The sequence below is a fragment of the Xiphophorus couchianus genome, chromosome 5 (genome assembly GCF_001444195.1).
Source record: "Xiphophorus couchianus chromosome 5, X_couchianus-1.0, whole genome shotgun sequence".
Lineage (NCBI taxonomy): Eukaryota > Metazoa > Chordata > Actinopteri > Cyprinodontiformes > Poeciliidae > Xiphophorus > Xiphophorus couchianus.
In genome coordinates this window covers 9036844-9049782 of record NC_040232.1, presented here as the reverse complement: position 1 = coordinate 9049782, position 12939 = coordinate 9036844, and the positions used below count along the sequence as shown (strand labels likewise).

General features: G+C 36.7%; 1 protein-coding gene across 3 annotated transcripts in view; it reads left to right on the top strand.

The window, feature by feature from the left end:
- Nucleotides 1–12939, top strand: part of ttbk1a (tau tubulin kinase 1a) — a 62739-nt gene that overhangs the window by 2927 nt on the left and 46873 nt on the right. Inside the window, exons 1-2 of one of the 3 annotated variants that reach the window (XM_028017586.1) lie at nucleotides 495–1198; nucleotides 12575–12733. In XM_028017586.1, coding sequence (XP_027873387.1) covers nucleotides 12626–12733 — 108 coding nt within the window. In that variant the 5' untranslated portion in view covers nucleotides 495–1198; nucleotides 12575–12625. Of the gene's footprint in view, nucleotides 1–494; nucleotides 1199–5549; nucleotides 6142–12574; nucleotides 12734–12939 lie in introns of those variants that run through there. The other 2 variants (XM_028017585.1, XM_028017587.1) reach the window with 2 other exon arrangements.

Genomic DNA, 12939 nt, shown 5'->3' with positions numbered 1-12939 from the left:
TGTTTTTTCATATGTTAACCAAAAAGTTCAGATTTGTTTTCTTTTTAAATAAATCAAAACCATGTATAATTTTTTTAATTTTTACAATTAGTTGATATATTATATACAATCCCAATAAAATTCATTAAAGTTTGATGTTGGAGCATTACATTTTGTTAAAAAAAAAGTTCGAATAATCTTGTACTGTGTATGGGCTTGACAAAATCATGTTTATTTATTTTTTAATCAGTTAAGTCAGGCATGTCCAAAGTATATGGACATGTTGAATTTTTAACAATTCAACAATGTTAAAAATTTGGCCAACAAAATTGAAAATAATTGATGACAAAAAACTTTGGAAATTGTCTGTTTTCCTTTCGCAAAGGCAGTAGTCTGAAGCTCTTTTTATGTTTTAATGGTATACAGGTTTTATTAAGAAATACCCAATTGATGATAATAATAATAATAATAATAATAATAATTTCGGCATTTTTTTATTTAATAAAATTTTAGTTTAAATTTTGGAACCCAGTGCAAAGACTAGTTTTCGATGGAACGACGTCGCTGTCAGTAATCAACTTTACGTTGTGATGGCTGCGTTGATCAGAGGGAGTTTTATTTTGAAAGAGCCCGCCGGATGTTGTGGTTGCTGTGGCTGTTCTGACGCTGCTGGAGGCAGAGCTGCAGTGCGGACAAACAGGCTGGAGCCGGAGATCAGTACAGACACACGCCGCCCCGACAGCCCGCCCCGGTCCGCCTCAGCCAGGGACGCTGGTTCCGGTTCGGCTTTTCTTGTGATTAGCCTTTCGGATCCGGTCCAACAGGAGGAAGGAACCACTTCGCATCATCCTCCGCCCTTTCCCTTCCCCTCCTCCTCCTCTTCCTCCTCAACCTCAGCATCATTTTCAGCTGCAACAGCATCGGATGAGTCCGGGACGGCGGCGCGGCTCCGAAAACAGAACCTGCGGTTTGTTTCTGGACTCTGTTGGTTCCGGACTTGCAGCGGGACGTCTGGCTTGTTGGACGGGCCCGGTCCGGGTTGGTAGCCCCCCTGTCTGAGGAGAAATAAATGGTGATTTAGTCTTGTGGGAGTCTGAGGCCCAGACCTCGACCCCTCCTTAGAGGAACGGTGGGTTTTCTGGACCAGAACGTTTTGTGCCGAAGTAAAATCCCAGATGAAGATTCCCAAAAGGCGGAAAAGGAGCGGACGGTGTGCCAGGTAGGCCCGATCCGGACCGGTTTTGGCCCGGACTACCTCTTATAGCGTTTAGTGGGTGTGTGTGTGGGAAACGTTTCGGGTCAACTGAAGTGAAATTAATAATCCGTATCAGCGACTTTAGATCCAAATGAGACCTGCACACCCCGCTGGATGAAAATGATGATGATGACGATGATGCTGTTTGCATTGCTGTAATTCATAACGTGGTCCAGTGCGGGCCAAATGTATTGATTGGTAAGGTGTAATGGTGCGCATGCGCGCCGAGGACCCATGACTATGCACTGCAGAGGACAGATTGAATAAAAAGTGATGCAGGGATGCTGCGGTGTAGAGCTGGATCAGAGCGGAAGTGTGCCTCACAAGCTTCTATTTATTCATTCATACTGAATATTTGTTCTTAATTTCAAAAACGATTCTAGAAAAATAGAAAATAACTGATTTTAATACTAAAGCGGACATCGTTTGTTACCATCCTGAACTCTCAAGATGTAGTAGCCAATTAAAAGATCTCATTCATAAATAAAAAAAAAAACTCCTGTTCCTGCTTGAAGAAAGCAGGAATATTATCTAATATTTCTGTCTGTTTCACATTTATGATTAGACCTGCTAAAGATGTATAAAAATCATTTAAGTTAGATTATCTTTTACTGCAGCAACATAATCTCACGCTTTCAACTTTTCACAAATTACCTTCACAATCCAAAGAGTCTGGCGACATAAAGCTTGTTTAGAGCCACCGATATTAGATGACCTTAAGAAAAAAGCCACATTATAAATTTTTGAGAAATATCTACTGAAAGATTTTACAAGAACCTGCATTTTACTCCTGCTTGGTTTGTTTTTAATATAAAGAAAAAGACAAAACATTTACAAAAGTAGGATGGATGCATTTTCCTAGGGTATGTTGCTATTTTATTCTATTTTATAATGTTAATAAAACACAGATCTAATACTGCTAGTATTTTTGGTATCAATCTGTTCACTATTTCATACCCTTGTTACGGTGGATATGTTTGAAAAATTTGTTTTTTCTTTTTTTCATTTTTCACCAAGAGTTGTTTTTGAGGCCTTATACACTCAAGGGCCCACAACATCACACATCCTCCGCCATGCTTAACTATGGACGTGTGGTACTTTATCATATATTCATCCCTTGCACCACACTAACCCTATATGAACCCTTTCTTTCCCCCAAAAAACCAACAAAATCTAAGTCTCATCTGTCAAAAACACACCTACTTTTAGTTAAAATTTCAACAAAGCTTCTGTTAAAACCTCTTATTTTACATTTTATTTCCCCACCAATAAATGTTCTCAAACTGAAGGTTGTATTTTGCACTTGTAAATATGCTACTGCAGTAAAAGATTACCATTGGACCAATAAATATGTCTACCGTTTGTGCCGTTAATGTTTAAAAACAGAGATGTAGCTTAGAGAAGTAGAGAAAACTGCCATTTTTTAGCTAACATGTTAATGTAAAAATTGTCAAGCAGCATGTAGTTCTTTGTTTATCTTGCAAACGTTTATTTAGATGATTTGTTTTATGATTCCCTTTAATTAAAAAAAATCAAAAAAGAGACATGTAGGAATATGGGGATCATTTTTGACAGCAAAGGGTTCAAAATAAAGTTCATAAATACATTAGAAATGACAAAATTCTGCGTTTTTTTTATCCTAGTTTAGCTTAATTTTCTGTAAGATTGGTTTAGTTGTTTTTAGAAGCTAAGGCGATATATTGTGTTATATATATACATATTTTTTATCATTAATATTACCTTAAGATAAAATAATCTTTAAAATGGTGACTAGCTGTTTCTGAATGCTTTCATAAAGGCGTAATTCTCTGCTCTTAGGTAGACCCAGCCGCCTGACTGATGTGTTTTCGGGCACAAATATGAAACTGTTGATGTTCTTCTTCTCCATCTAATGGCAGATTCACCATGAAATTCAGAATTTGGCTCAGAAAACCTTTGAGTGTGCAAATTGTCTTACTGCAATGCAAAAAAAAAAGTCCATCTCAATTAGTTTGGGATTTAACTGCAGTATTTTGTCACATCGGTTAATATCAGTCGAACTGCTGAGGCAGCAGAAGACAGCAATGTCTCTTTTACATAAATTAGTCTTATTTTGCAATTCCAAAACTACTTAGCGAAGGCATCCATAACATTTTAATGACATGAAGTGATAAACCATCTTCAAGACGAAACATGAGGTGGATAAACAGCTGAGGAGATGCTTTTGGTGCTTTTATATTGGAATGGTGCCAGTTGTGCAGTAGTTCAAAATGACACAAGCGAGCCTTTAAAGTTACTTAACTAGCAAAACACTTTAAATAAATCTATACACTTAAAATGCCTTTCAACTCATCCACAATTTGTCACATTAAAGCAAAACTTTAGTGTTATTCATCTGCATTTTTTTAAAATGTGAAGTGGAAGAAAAAAGATGAATAGTTTCACAAATAAAAACCTTAATATTTTTTAGTTTATTTATGTTTAACCCTTTTTCATCTATCTATCCCTAAATAAAATCAAGTGTAGCCAATTATCACATGCAATACAAGTGTGCGCAAATGTGATATTGCAAAACACAATATTTATTGTGTTTTAAATTTAATTATAAATGTAAGTTTTTGGTTGGAGTCTCAGTGCTTTAGCTGGTCAAACCAAAAATATTCATACCTCTCAAAAATCTTTTAATTTGGCCATCATGTTTTTTTTTATGATGCCAATGGTTGGTAATGGAACTGAATTCAGTTTAGTGTTGATATTCTAGTTCTTTAAATTTTTGTGAAATTACAAGAATGATGGTCACGAACTGTCATTTAAAGGATTTAAACCTAGAATAATTCATATTAGTCAGTTTTATAGATTTCAGTTCATCAGGTTGTACAGAAAAAATGCCAGAAAAAATTGAGAAATAGATTTTTACCTCACTGTCAAATGGGAAGCAAGCTTCGGTATTAAATATAAACTATAGGTGACTGATGTCTTATTGCCATAAAAACTGAAAGGATCATCTATAAAACTGATTCTGGAAAATTATGAAACCAGTAAATGAAAATATCATAGACTCTGAACATAGGCGCAAATCCAAGAGGGGTCAGGGGGGGTCTGGACCCTCCCAATCTTGGAAAAGTTTAGAATTATCCCCCTAAAAAAAATATTGAAGAAACATTTGCATTTAAATAATATCAATATAAAAAGGCAAAAGAACAAAAAACGATAAATCTGCCATTTATCTTAGAAAAAAATAAGAATAAATTTTTAGGCAACCTCCTCCCACCCTTATTAGAACAATGGTTCAGTCCAAAGTGGACCTGTACCGAATGGTACAGGCTGGCCAGAGCCACGGAAGTGAGGAGCTAACTGTTAGCTGTAGCTCTGCATCACAAATAAAAACCCCTCCAGTAAGTAAATACTTACAGCAAAAGACATGTAAACATTTTATTTACTTTCACTGCTCAGTGGGAATAAACGCATTAACAATAAAAGTCAGACTGCAGTTCGTCATTTTCTTAATTCGGCTGAGTCATGATAAGCTGCCTTCTTAGCAAAACTGCTACACTGCTTTCATGGACTTAAGCTTTTTTGTCAAAGGTAGCAAACATTCATATTGAGATTCTTTAACTTTTAGTTAAATTAGAAGAGTGTGAAACGGGAAGGACGGGCTGAGCAAGTGGACCCAGCTCTGTGTTTGGGGGCCGAGAACAGACGAGAGAACAGATAGAAATTTACAAAAAGTTATTCCTTTATTTCTCACTGTCTTCAACGTAGAGCCTTTAAAACCACAAAATAAAATCTGAATATTTTTCTGTGTAAACTCTCGTGCTTTAAGTGTTACGTTTAAATTATGACATTCCCCAGATATTAATTTCTATCTACTCTGTTCTCAGTCACCCAGGACATGACAAAACTGAACAAGTTATTATCTAAATAGCCCATAACTTGTATTGGGAGCCATTTCCATAAATCAGTGTTTATGAGGAATTTTATTAAAAGCAGTTATTCGTTAAAGCTATTGTATTTAGAACCTTACATTTTTGTAAAGATGTAGCAGAGATTAGATCAGTCAAACTGGACAAAACTCATATCTAAGCAACATTTAAATTTTAGTTTTACTTTTCTGCAGCCTGAGACTAAAACATGTTTAATGTGCATTACTAGTCATTTTTAGTCCTGTCGCTTGAATGGGGTGTAAAAACTTTTTAAACCATATCTTGCGTTACATTTCACTGTAACTTTGCTGACCCCCCCCCCAAAATTGCTCTTAAGAAATGTTCCTGTTTATGGTCCCCCCCAATAATGAGATGGGATTTACGCACTTGACTCTGAAATATATTTTATCCTTCCTGATTTTGGATTTTATATGCAGAAGCAAATGTCAATCATCTGATTTCATTAGTTTAATTAACATCTGAATATTTTAATATATACATCAGTTAATTGACGTTAACAAACATGAGGTGACGTGGTAGTTTGCATTTCTTAACTAATTATCTGCAATGAGACTGCATTTAAAAAATACATCTTGCAGCTGGTTGAATGACAGGAAACGAGGACCAAACAAAAAATCTGAAACAACTCAGATTCAAACATTTTTACACAATTCTTTAAAATCTTACACTTTTGGTTTGTGGTGAATCTAGCATTACATGGTAAAACTAAATGAATCTCATTTTATTTTCTTTCATTTTTGCAATATGCATTTGGTCTCTGAGGATTTAAAGATGTAAACTCTGTTTATGAAGCCCTTCCCCTTCATGTTCTGCCTCCTTTTGAAGCGAGGACAGACGACGCTGTGGCAGTCGGTGCGTTCGCATCCTCTGATGGTTAACTGTGCCCTCTGTTTTGGCTTGTAGGCTGACAAAGGAACAGGAAGGGTTTTTTCCCGCTCAGGATTTGTTGTAAACCATCAGGTTTTCCAGGAGCTCAGAACTATGGTGAGCTCTGAGTGACTTTCTCAGATCAAAACTGGAATGATAAAAACTCAGCTATTGGCAGAGCATCCCACCCTCTCCTCCACAATGATAAACTGATAGATTTGTAGATAGAAGAAGACAAGACTGCGGTTTGATTGTAGAGGAGGTGTCTGTCAGGATGATTCACTTTGATTTGCTGCTGAGGTCCCGTTACGACCCGTAGTTTACTTCTGCTGGACCACTAAGCCTCCTCCTCTATTTTACACATCAGTGCTGAATGCTGTTTTATTTGTGCATATAGAAGTGCATTATACTACATTTATTAATAGTTAATTTGAGTCACACCCATGGAGGATTTTGGTGTTTTAACACTTTGCTTTTCCTCCAGTTTTGCTCAAAAATTTTATCTATGTGCAGTGAGACTGACGTGAGCACATATGTCTATGTTAGCAAACAATAATTTCTGGCGGTTGCATTTAAATCTCACAAATGTTTACGTATTGAGGCACAATCTCAATTCTGATAAACAATTGCTCTGTGTGTATGCTCAGCTCTGGCTCTCCTGACTCATGTATGGAAAGCCAGGAGGGCCAAAACACATGCAACATTTGATATCTTTCACATGCAAAGTATGAGAACAACTGTGTTCTGAACTTAAAGCTAATAATATATGTTTTTGTTTAATTTTGAGTATTTCTTGGATGAAAAAGAAGTAATCACAGCCCTCAAAATCAAAATACAAAATACTCCAGCAAGTGGCAGAAATTACAAAACTAAACGCTAAGATTTAAGAAAAACAAAAGCTAATTTTTGTAGCCTAAAAGAAGAATATGTGCTTAAAGTATACAAATATGTTTACTTTTTGCATTTTAGGTGATATTTCAACATTGCTTGAGCGTCTATGTAATGTGTGAAAATATTTAATAGTCTTACATATAAACAAATGGTGCAAAAACAGCTAGAAGGTTTATGAAAACATTAATTATTTTTGAACAGAAAAACTCACCAATGGCTTTAATGAGTTTGTAATATTGGTGGCCATGCACACCTCAAATCAGTTTATGTATTATTTTGTGATATCCACCTATTTTCCATCTATATAACAAGTAAAACAGCAGATTCTGATGTGTTTGCAGTTATGTAAGACTGTTGCTGTGCTTTCAGGGAGACTTAGTGGTCCCTCTCCTCTGCAGTGACTGGAGTCTCAGCAGCGTGTTGAATTCTGCAGCAGGTTTCACTGCATCTCCAGTGTTGCAGCTGCTGGTGGCTGCGTATCTGTTGGCGATATTGGTACTGCTGTTAATGAACTGTATCACTGAAGATACAGAGAAGCCTCCTCTTTTCTTTTGCAGTCTTTCCAGTCCTCCGAGAGGCCTGGTCAGACCGGAAATACAGAGAACCCTCTAATATGATCCCTATAGCGCGCCTGACAACTCTGCATGCACTGATGACGGCTTGGGCATTGCATGCAGAACAGCATGGTTTGGGGACTGACATGCATCATTTCGAACTTAAGGTTTCCCCCACAAATTCACTGGAAGCTGATAACCATTCATGGCCGATATGTTGTATCCAAGAGGAGCAACACGTAGAGTTTAGTTTGGGATAACTGGCTGGAGAACACCAAGGGAAATGGTAGACAGCTGCTGTGAGACTAATGCAGTTGATGTTAGTAATCAATAGAGTGGATGAACAGTTTTTATGCTTTTCTAGTTCAGAATAATCACATCCTTTGGGATTAGATCACTTTGCAGTTGCAACATCTAACCCAGTGTCAGAAATCAGCTGCTCTGATGTTTGTGTGGAACAGAAAACTCTATAAGGTTAAGACAGTTACTTAATCTGGAGTTTCTTTAATATAAACTACAAAAGATACCTGGATTATTTGTTTATTTAGAGGGCTGTGAAAAATGTTTTCCTACTTCCAGATTTTTCTGTTTTTGCTTTTTTGTTTTACTTACGTGTTTCAGATCATCAAACAAATATTAATATTTGATAAGGATAACCTGAGTAAATACAAAAGGCAGTTTTCAAAGGATGGTTTCATTCATTAAGGGATAAAAGCTATTAAGAACAACCTGACCTTATATTAAAAAAAAGTAATTGCTCCGTAAAGCTAACAACAGATTGTGTTATCTTAGGTGCAAAAACTGGTATTAATACTTAGGAATTTGCATATAGCAGAAATGTTTTCAAGTATGAACAGTTATACAGTTTCTGAATTGGATTTAATTCCAGAACGGGACTTTCTACTGTGTTTTGGTTCTTTAGATTGGCTGTATAAACTCTTTCAGATTTATGGTTTTTGTTTTTCTACTGCTTTTGTGTTTTATGTCTCGGCCTATCACAATAACAAATCTTGCAGGATGATAAATTGTCCCAGAAGTCATTATGATAATAATATTGTTGTTTTGAGGCCATTTTCAGGTAATAATAATTCAAGAACACATTCTGAAAGATCAATAAACTTTAGATTTTAATGAACATTTAGCACTGGAACTGGAAGACATTTCAAATGTCCAAAAATAAATAAACAAAACAACAACAATGAATTCTCTGCAACCAAAACTGTCCTTCAGGAAAGGGCTGGTTGAGACCAAAACACCAGACTGAAAACGCTTCTAATCCAGTTTTTGGTAGAAAGAGAAAAACAATAAATCTTGCTAATAGAAATTATTGAACTTCTTTTAGTTTATCATGCAATTAATTGATTTATTGGTTATTGTGACTGCCAACACAATATATGTAGTTTAGATATATGTTGCTAGATGACATTATTAAGCTGTGGGAGGGATTGTATTTAAATTATTTATTTTATCTGCAGGTCAGGCAGTAATCAGGCCGCCCATTTAAGAAAAATGTAGTTTACTTACAGTTAATTCATGACTGAACAATGAGGCCAAGTTAGTTTGGATATCTTTCTCCCTTCATTGTTATCTGGTTTTCTTTACCCAATCTTAGAATTTGTTTGATGATCTGAAACATCTTTATGTGATAAAAAAAAAAAAGCAAAAACTGAAGAAGTCTTTAAGGGAGCAGATATTTTTTCACCTCCTTGCAGCTCGTCTTCCCGGTCAGAAGTCACTGCTGGCTGTTTCAAAAAATGTTTTTGGGTTCTGGTTTCCTTTTCACCGTTAAAGATTTGTTTTTATTTTCACAATAGCAGCTGTTTTGTGTCAACATTATCTATTTTATTCTTAGAAACACTAAAAAAATTTGGTAAAATTATACGAACCTCTTTTGTTTAACTGTTTTCAGTAGGACGTACTATTTCAGAATAAAATCCTTATATAACCCAACGCTCATAGCTGCTACTGGCCCTAAATATATTTACTTTTCTAAAAGGACAGTTCAACATATTTGGGAAATATTGATTCGATTGTGTGCTTGCAGAGCTGCTTCCAGATTTATTCTCATGAAAAACCTGGTTAGCTAACGCTAGCTGTTACATTTCCCTCCGAATTCAGATCTTGAAATGGTGACACCAATCTGTTGTAAGCTGGAAAACCAGTGGTATTTGGTTGGTCTCAGTTTCTAACTAGGATTAGCAGGACAATCTAATAATAATTAAAATATGTGTGTATCATCTGTGTGTTTCTAACAAAAGTTATACACTGCTAGTGCCCCGTTTCCACTGAGTGATGTGGTTCGGTGATGTTTGTTACGTTATTTTATGGTGTTCAGGAGGTTTTTTAAACTGCTAACTGGAATCTCACTGAGCAGGCGGTGCTTCGTCATTCTAGTGTGACCACAAACATGGCACACTAATTTGCCTTTACTTGTCGTAAGCAGTGACGTTTTTCTGTCAGTCAATGGACTCTTGTGTGTTGCATGCAGCTCTACTCTAATCACTCAATCAATCAAGTTTAAGTTGCTGAAATGCAGCACATTTCAGCAACAACAAACAGTTCAAAGTGCTTTACATAATAAAAATACAAAGTTAACAAGTGAAGCATTACATTTGGCCAAATTCCATCATTACACATCAAAAATGTTGGTAGTAGTTCATTTGAACTACAATGGTAGTTCACCGTACCATTGTACCAACTAAAGGAGACCCAGGAATGGTGCATTATGGGTCGGTTGTATGGACCGCTTTTACAGTGAAAACAGATAACATGGCCTACTGAGCTGCACCAGAAAGTGCCGTACTGCTCAGAAAAAACTAGGGACTTAGTGAGATAAAAACTGTCCGAAACGTAAATAAACTGCTCATTACTTGAGCCATCAGTGTGTTTGTGTGTGGCAGCCATAATGGATTTTACAACCACGGTTGAAGAGCAGTGTTTGTCATCCCATGAGGAATGAGTTTATATGAGATTCAGTAAAAGTACTGTCAGAAATTTAGAATGAAAAATGGAGCTACTAATGTAATCCAATGTAATGGTTATTAGTGATATTAATTTCATTATAACATTTATTGACGGATGTTTTGATTTTCTTCTACAGATTTAATCTAAAATATAGAATAAACATTTACATAAGCAGTAACTTTCAAGTTCTTATATCTATAAATTAACCAATATATAAAATATTATATAAATTTATTAGTTGGGCTATGTCATGTAATCTTAAATGTTATTTCCTGAATAAGGGTAACTGGTGCTTCTGTTTTTTTAATCAAGCTAACTAGCAATGTGCGATATATTTAAAGAAAATCAAGCTTTCTTGCTACACTTTAACTTACGGTAAAATATAGGCAGAATTTTTTCTGGCAACCACAATTGCTGGGATTTTACCATAAATTAGAGACATTTACTTATCATTTTGTTTTACAGTGTACAGAGGATTAAGTTGTTTAGAAGTGTGCAACAATGGTTGGGGGAGGGGATTTTTTTGGTGCTTTTCTAGGCTTCATAAATCTAGAGAAAACTCCTGTAAATTTCTCTGGCATCATGTTAGAAGAACTTTGGATTTGGATTGAACCGTTGGATTAAAACCATGAATTTTTCACGTTTCTTTTTGGAATACCAAATATAAATAAAGATGCAGATGTCTTAATTTTTTTACTGTATGTTGAAATAATTTCTTTGTGATGGATCCCGATCATTTCCTCATCTTGGTACTGTAGTTTTGGCAATGAGCTTAAAATGCCAGGTGAAACAATAACTGTCAGGAAACTAGAGAGCTTATTCCTTGGACTGTTTAGCTACAGCTTAAACACGTTTTAACCACCTGCAATGGAGTTTAAATCCATTCAGAGCCTTATGGGTCCGTGTCCCTGCGCCATGCTTGTGGTTGTTGGTTCATATTGTTCTGGTTTTCGATGATTCTCTTCAGTTCAAGCCCAAAGGGGTCCAGCTGCTTCCTTTGCAGAAATGATATTTGCTTCAATTACTGCAAATACCATCACACTCCCTCCCTTCACCACAACGCCAACTGCAACCCTCCTACCAGCCTGTAGCCTGATCCAGCTCAAGAATGGCTTCTCATAGCAGTCAGCCATATCTAGTGCTTGTTGTTTTACTGGATTGCAATTGGCCCTTTGCACGTGATGTCACGGTCTCCAGAACTCCGCCCACTCCGCCATTACGGACGTCAAAACAGCCAATGCGCTCCTTGAAAGTTAGTCTGAAAACAGACATCTGTAATCTAATGTCGCTTTTATTTAGTTGATTTCAGTTTAAATGGTCGTAGGGCACTGTGAGGTCGGCCCCATAACAGACAAGGATGCAAACCAAACTTGTCATTTTATATAACTTTTAATGAGGAAAGATACAGCGGAGATGGATAGCGGCCGTCAATCATGACTGTCAGCCCTCAGTGTAATCGCAGATTTGCAGCGAACACTTTTTACAAGATAAGATTAACATACGTCTACTTTATAAGTAAGTATGATTAGAAACATATCAAATATTGCATTATGGAGAAAGTACGCGTCGAACGTACGGTGCGGCATTGTAACCATGGAGACAGTGCCGCGCCGTCATGTAGCCTAGCATGTATGGCAATAACTGGTTAGCATCTCGTCTTTTGTACGTTTTTAATCCCGCTGCGGTGTAAAGGGAAACGCTGTTTTTAACACAGTGATATAGATCATGTGGTGTGGATTCAGGCAAGGTTGGTAATTTGATCAACACTTCAGGAGGGAGGAAGTAGGGGTCGGTTTCTAAGCTAGCTGTTTCCAACTTTTGTAAATACCGCGTCTATGAGCCTCAACCAGGTGTGTTACATTCACAGACAAATTAGTTCGACTCGAACAGGAAGAAGCCATGAATAAACTGGCAAAACCAACTTGGGAAAACATTTTCAAGTTGCCCTGTTCAATATTACCGTCCCTCACTTCCGACGTCCATCATGGCGCCTCGAATGATTTAGTGACGTAGTTGCAAAGGGTCAATAATTCTCGCAGGACAAAGCTGCAGGTTAATCTCCCAGTTTAAGGTGGTAAAATATTCTGTCTTGCATTTCCTGTCCACCCTTCTTTTTTTCACCTCCTGCCCTGTTCTCGCAGATAAATGGCTCTTTTAAGGTTGGAGCTGCTCGAGTTCTGGCTAGCTGGCAGATGCAGTGCCTAGTCCCCGGCCTCCAGGACAACGGCAACATGAACGGGACGTCCGAGCAGGCCGACATCCTGCCGCCAAACTGTATGGTCAAGGACCGATGGAAAGTGGTGAGCAAGAACATCCTTTCTTTGTCTGATTTTGCTATTTTGTAATTATGTTACTTACATAAATTATTTTTAATTTGGTACCTAAAATACCAAAATTTCCACATAACTTTATATTTTGGAACGCCTGATTATGTAATTCTTAAGCATTAAATTATTTGATTAGTTACACAGTAACTTGAGTAGACGTTTTACCAAATGATTTTTTA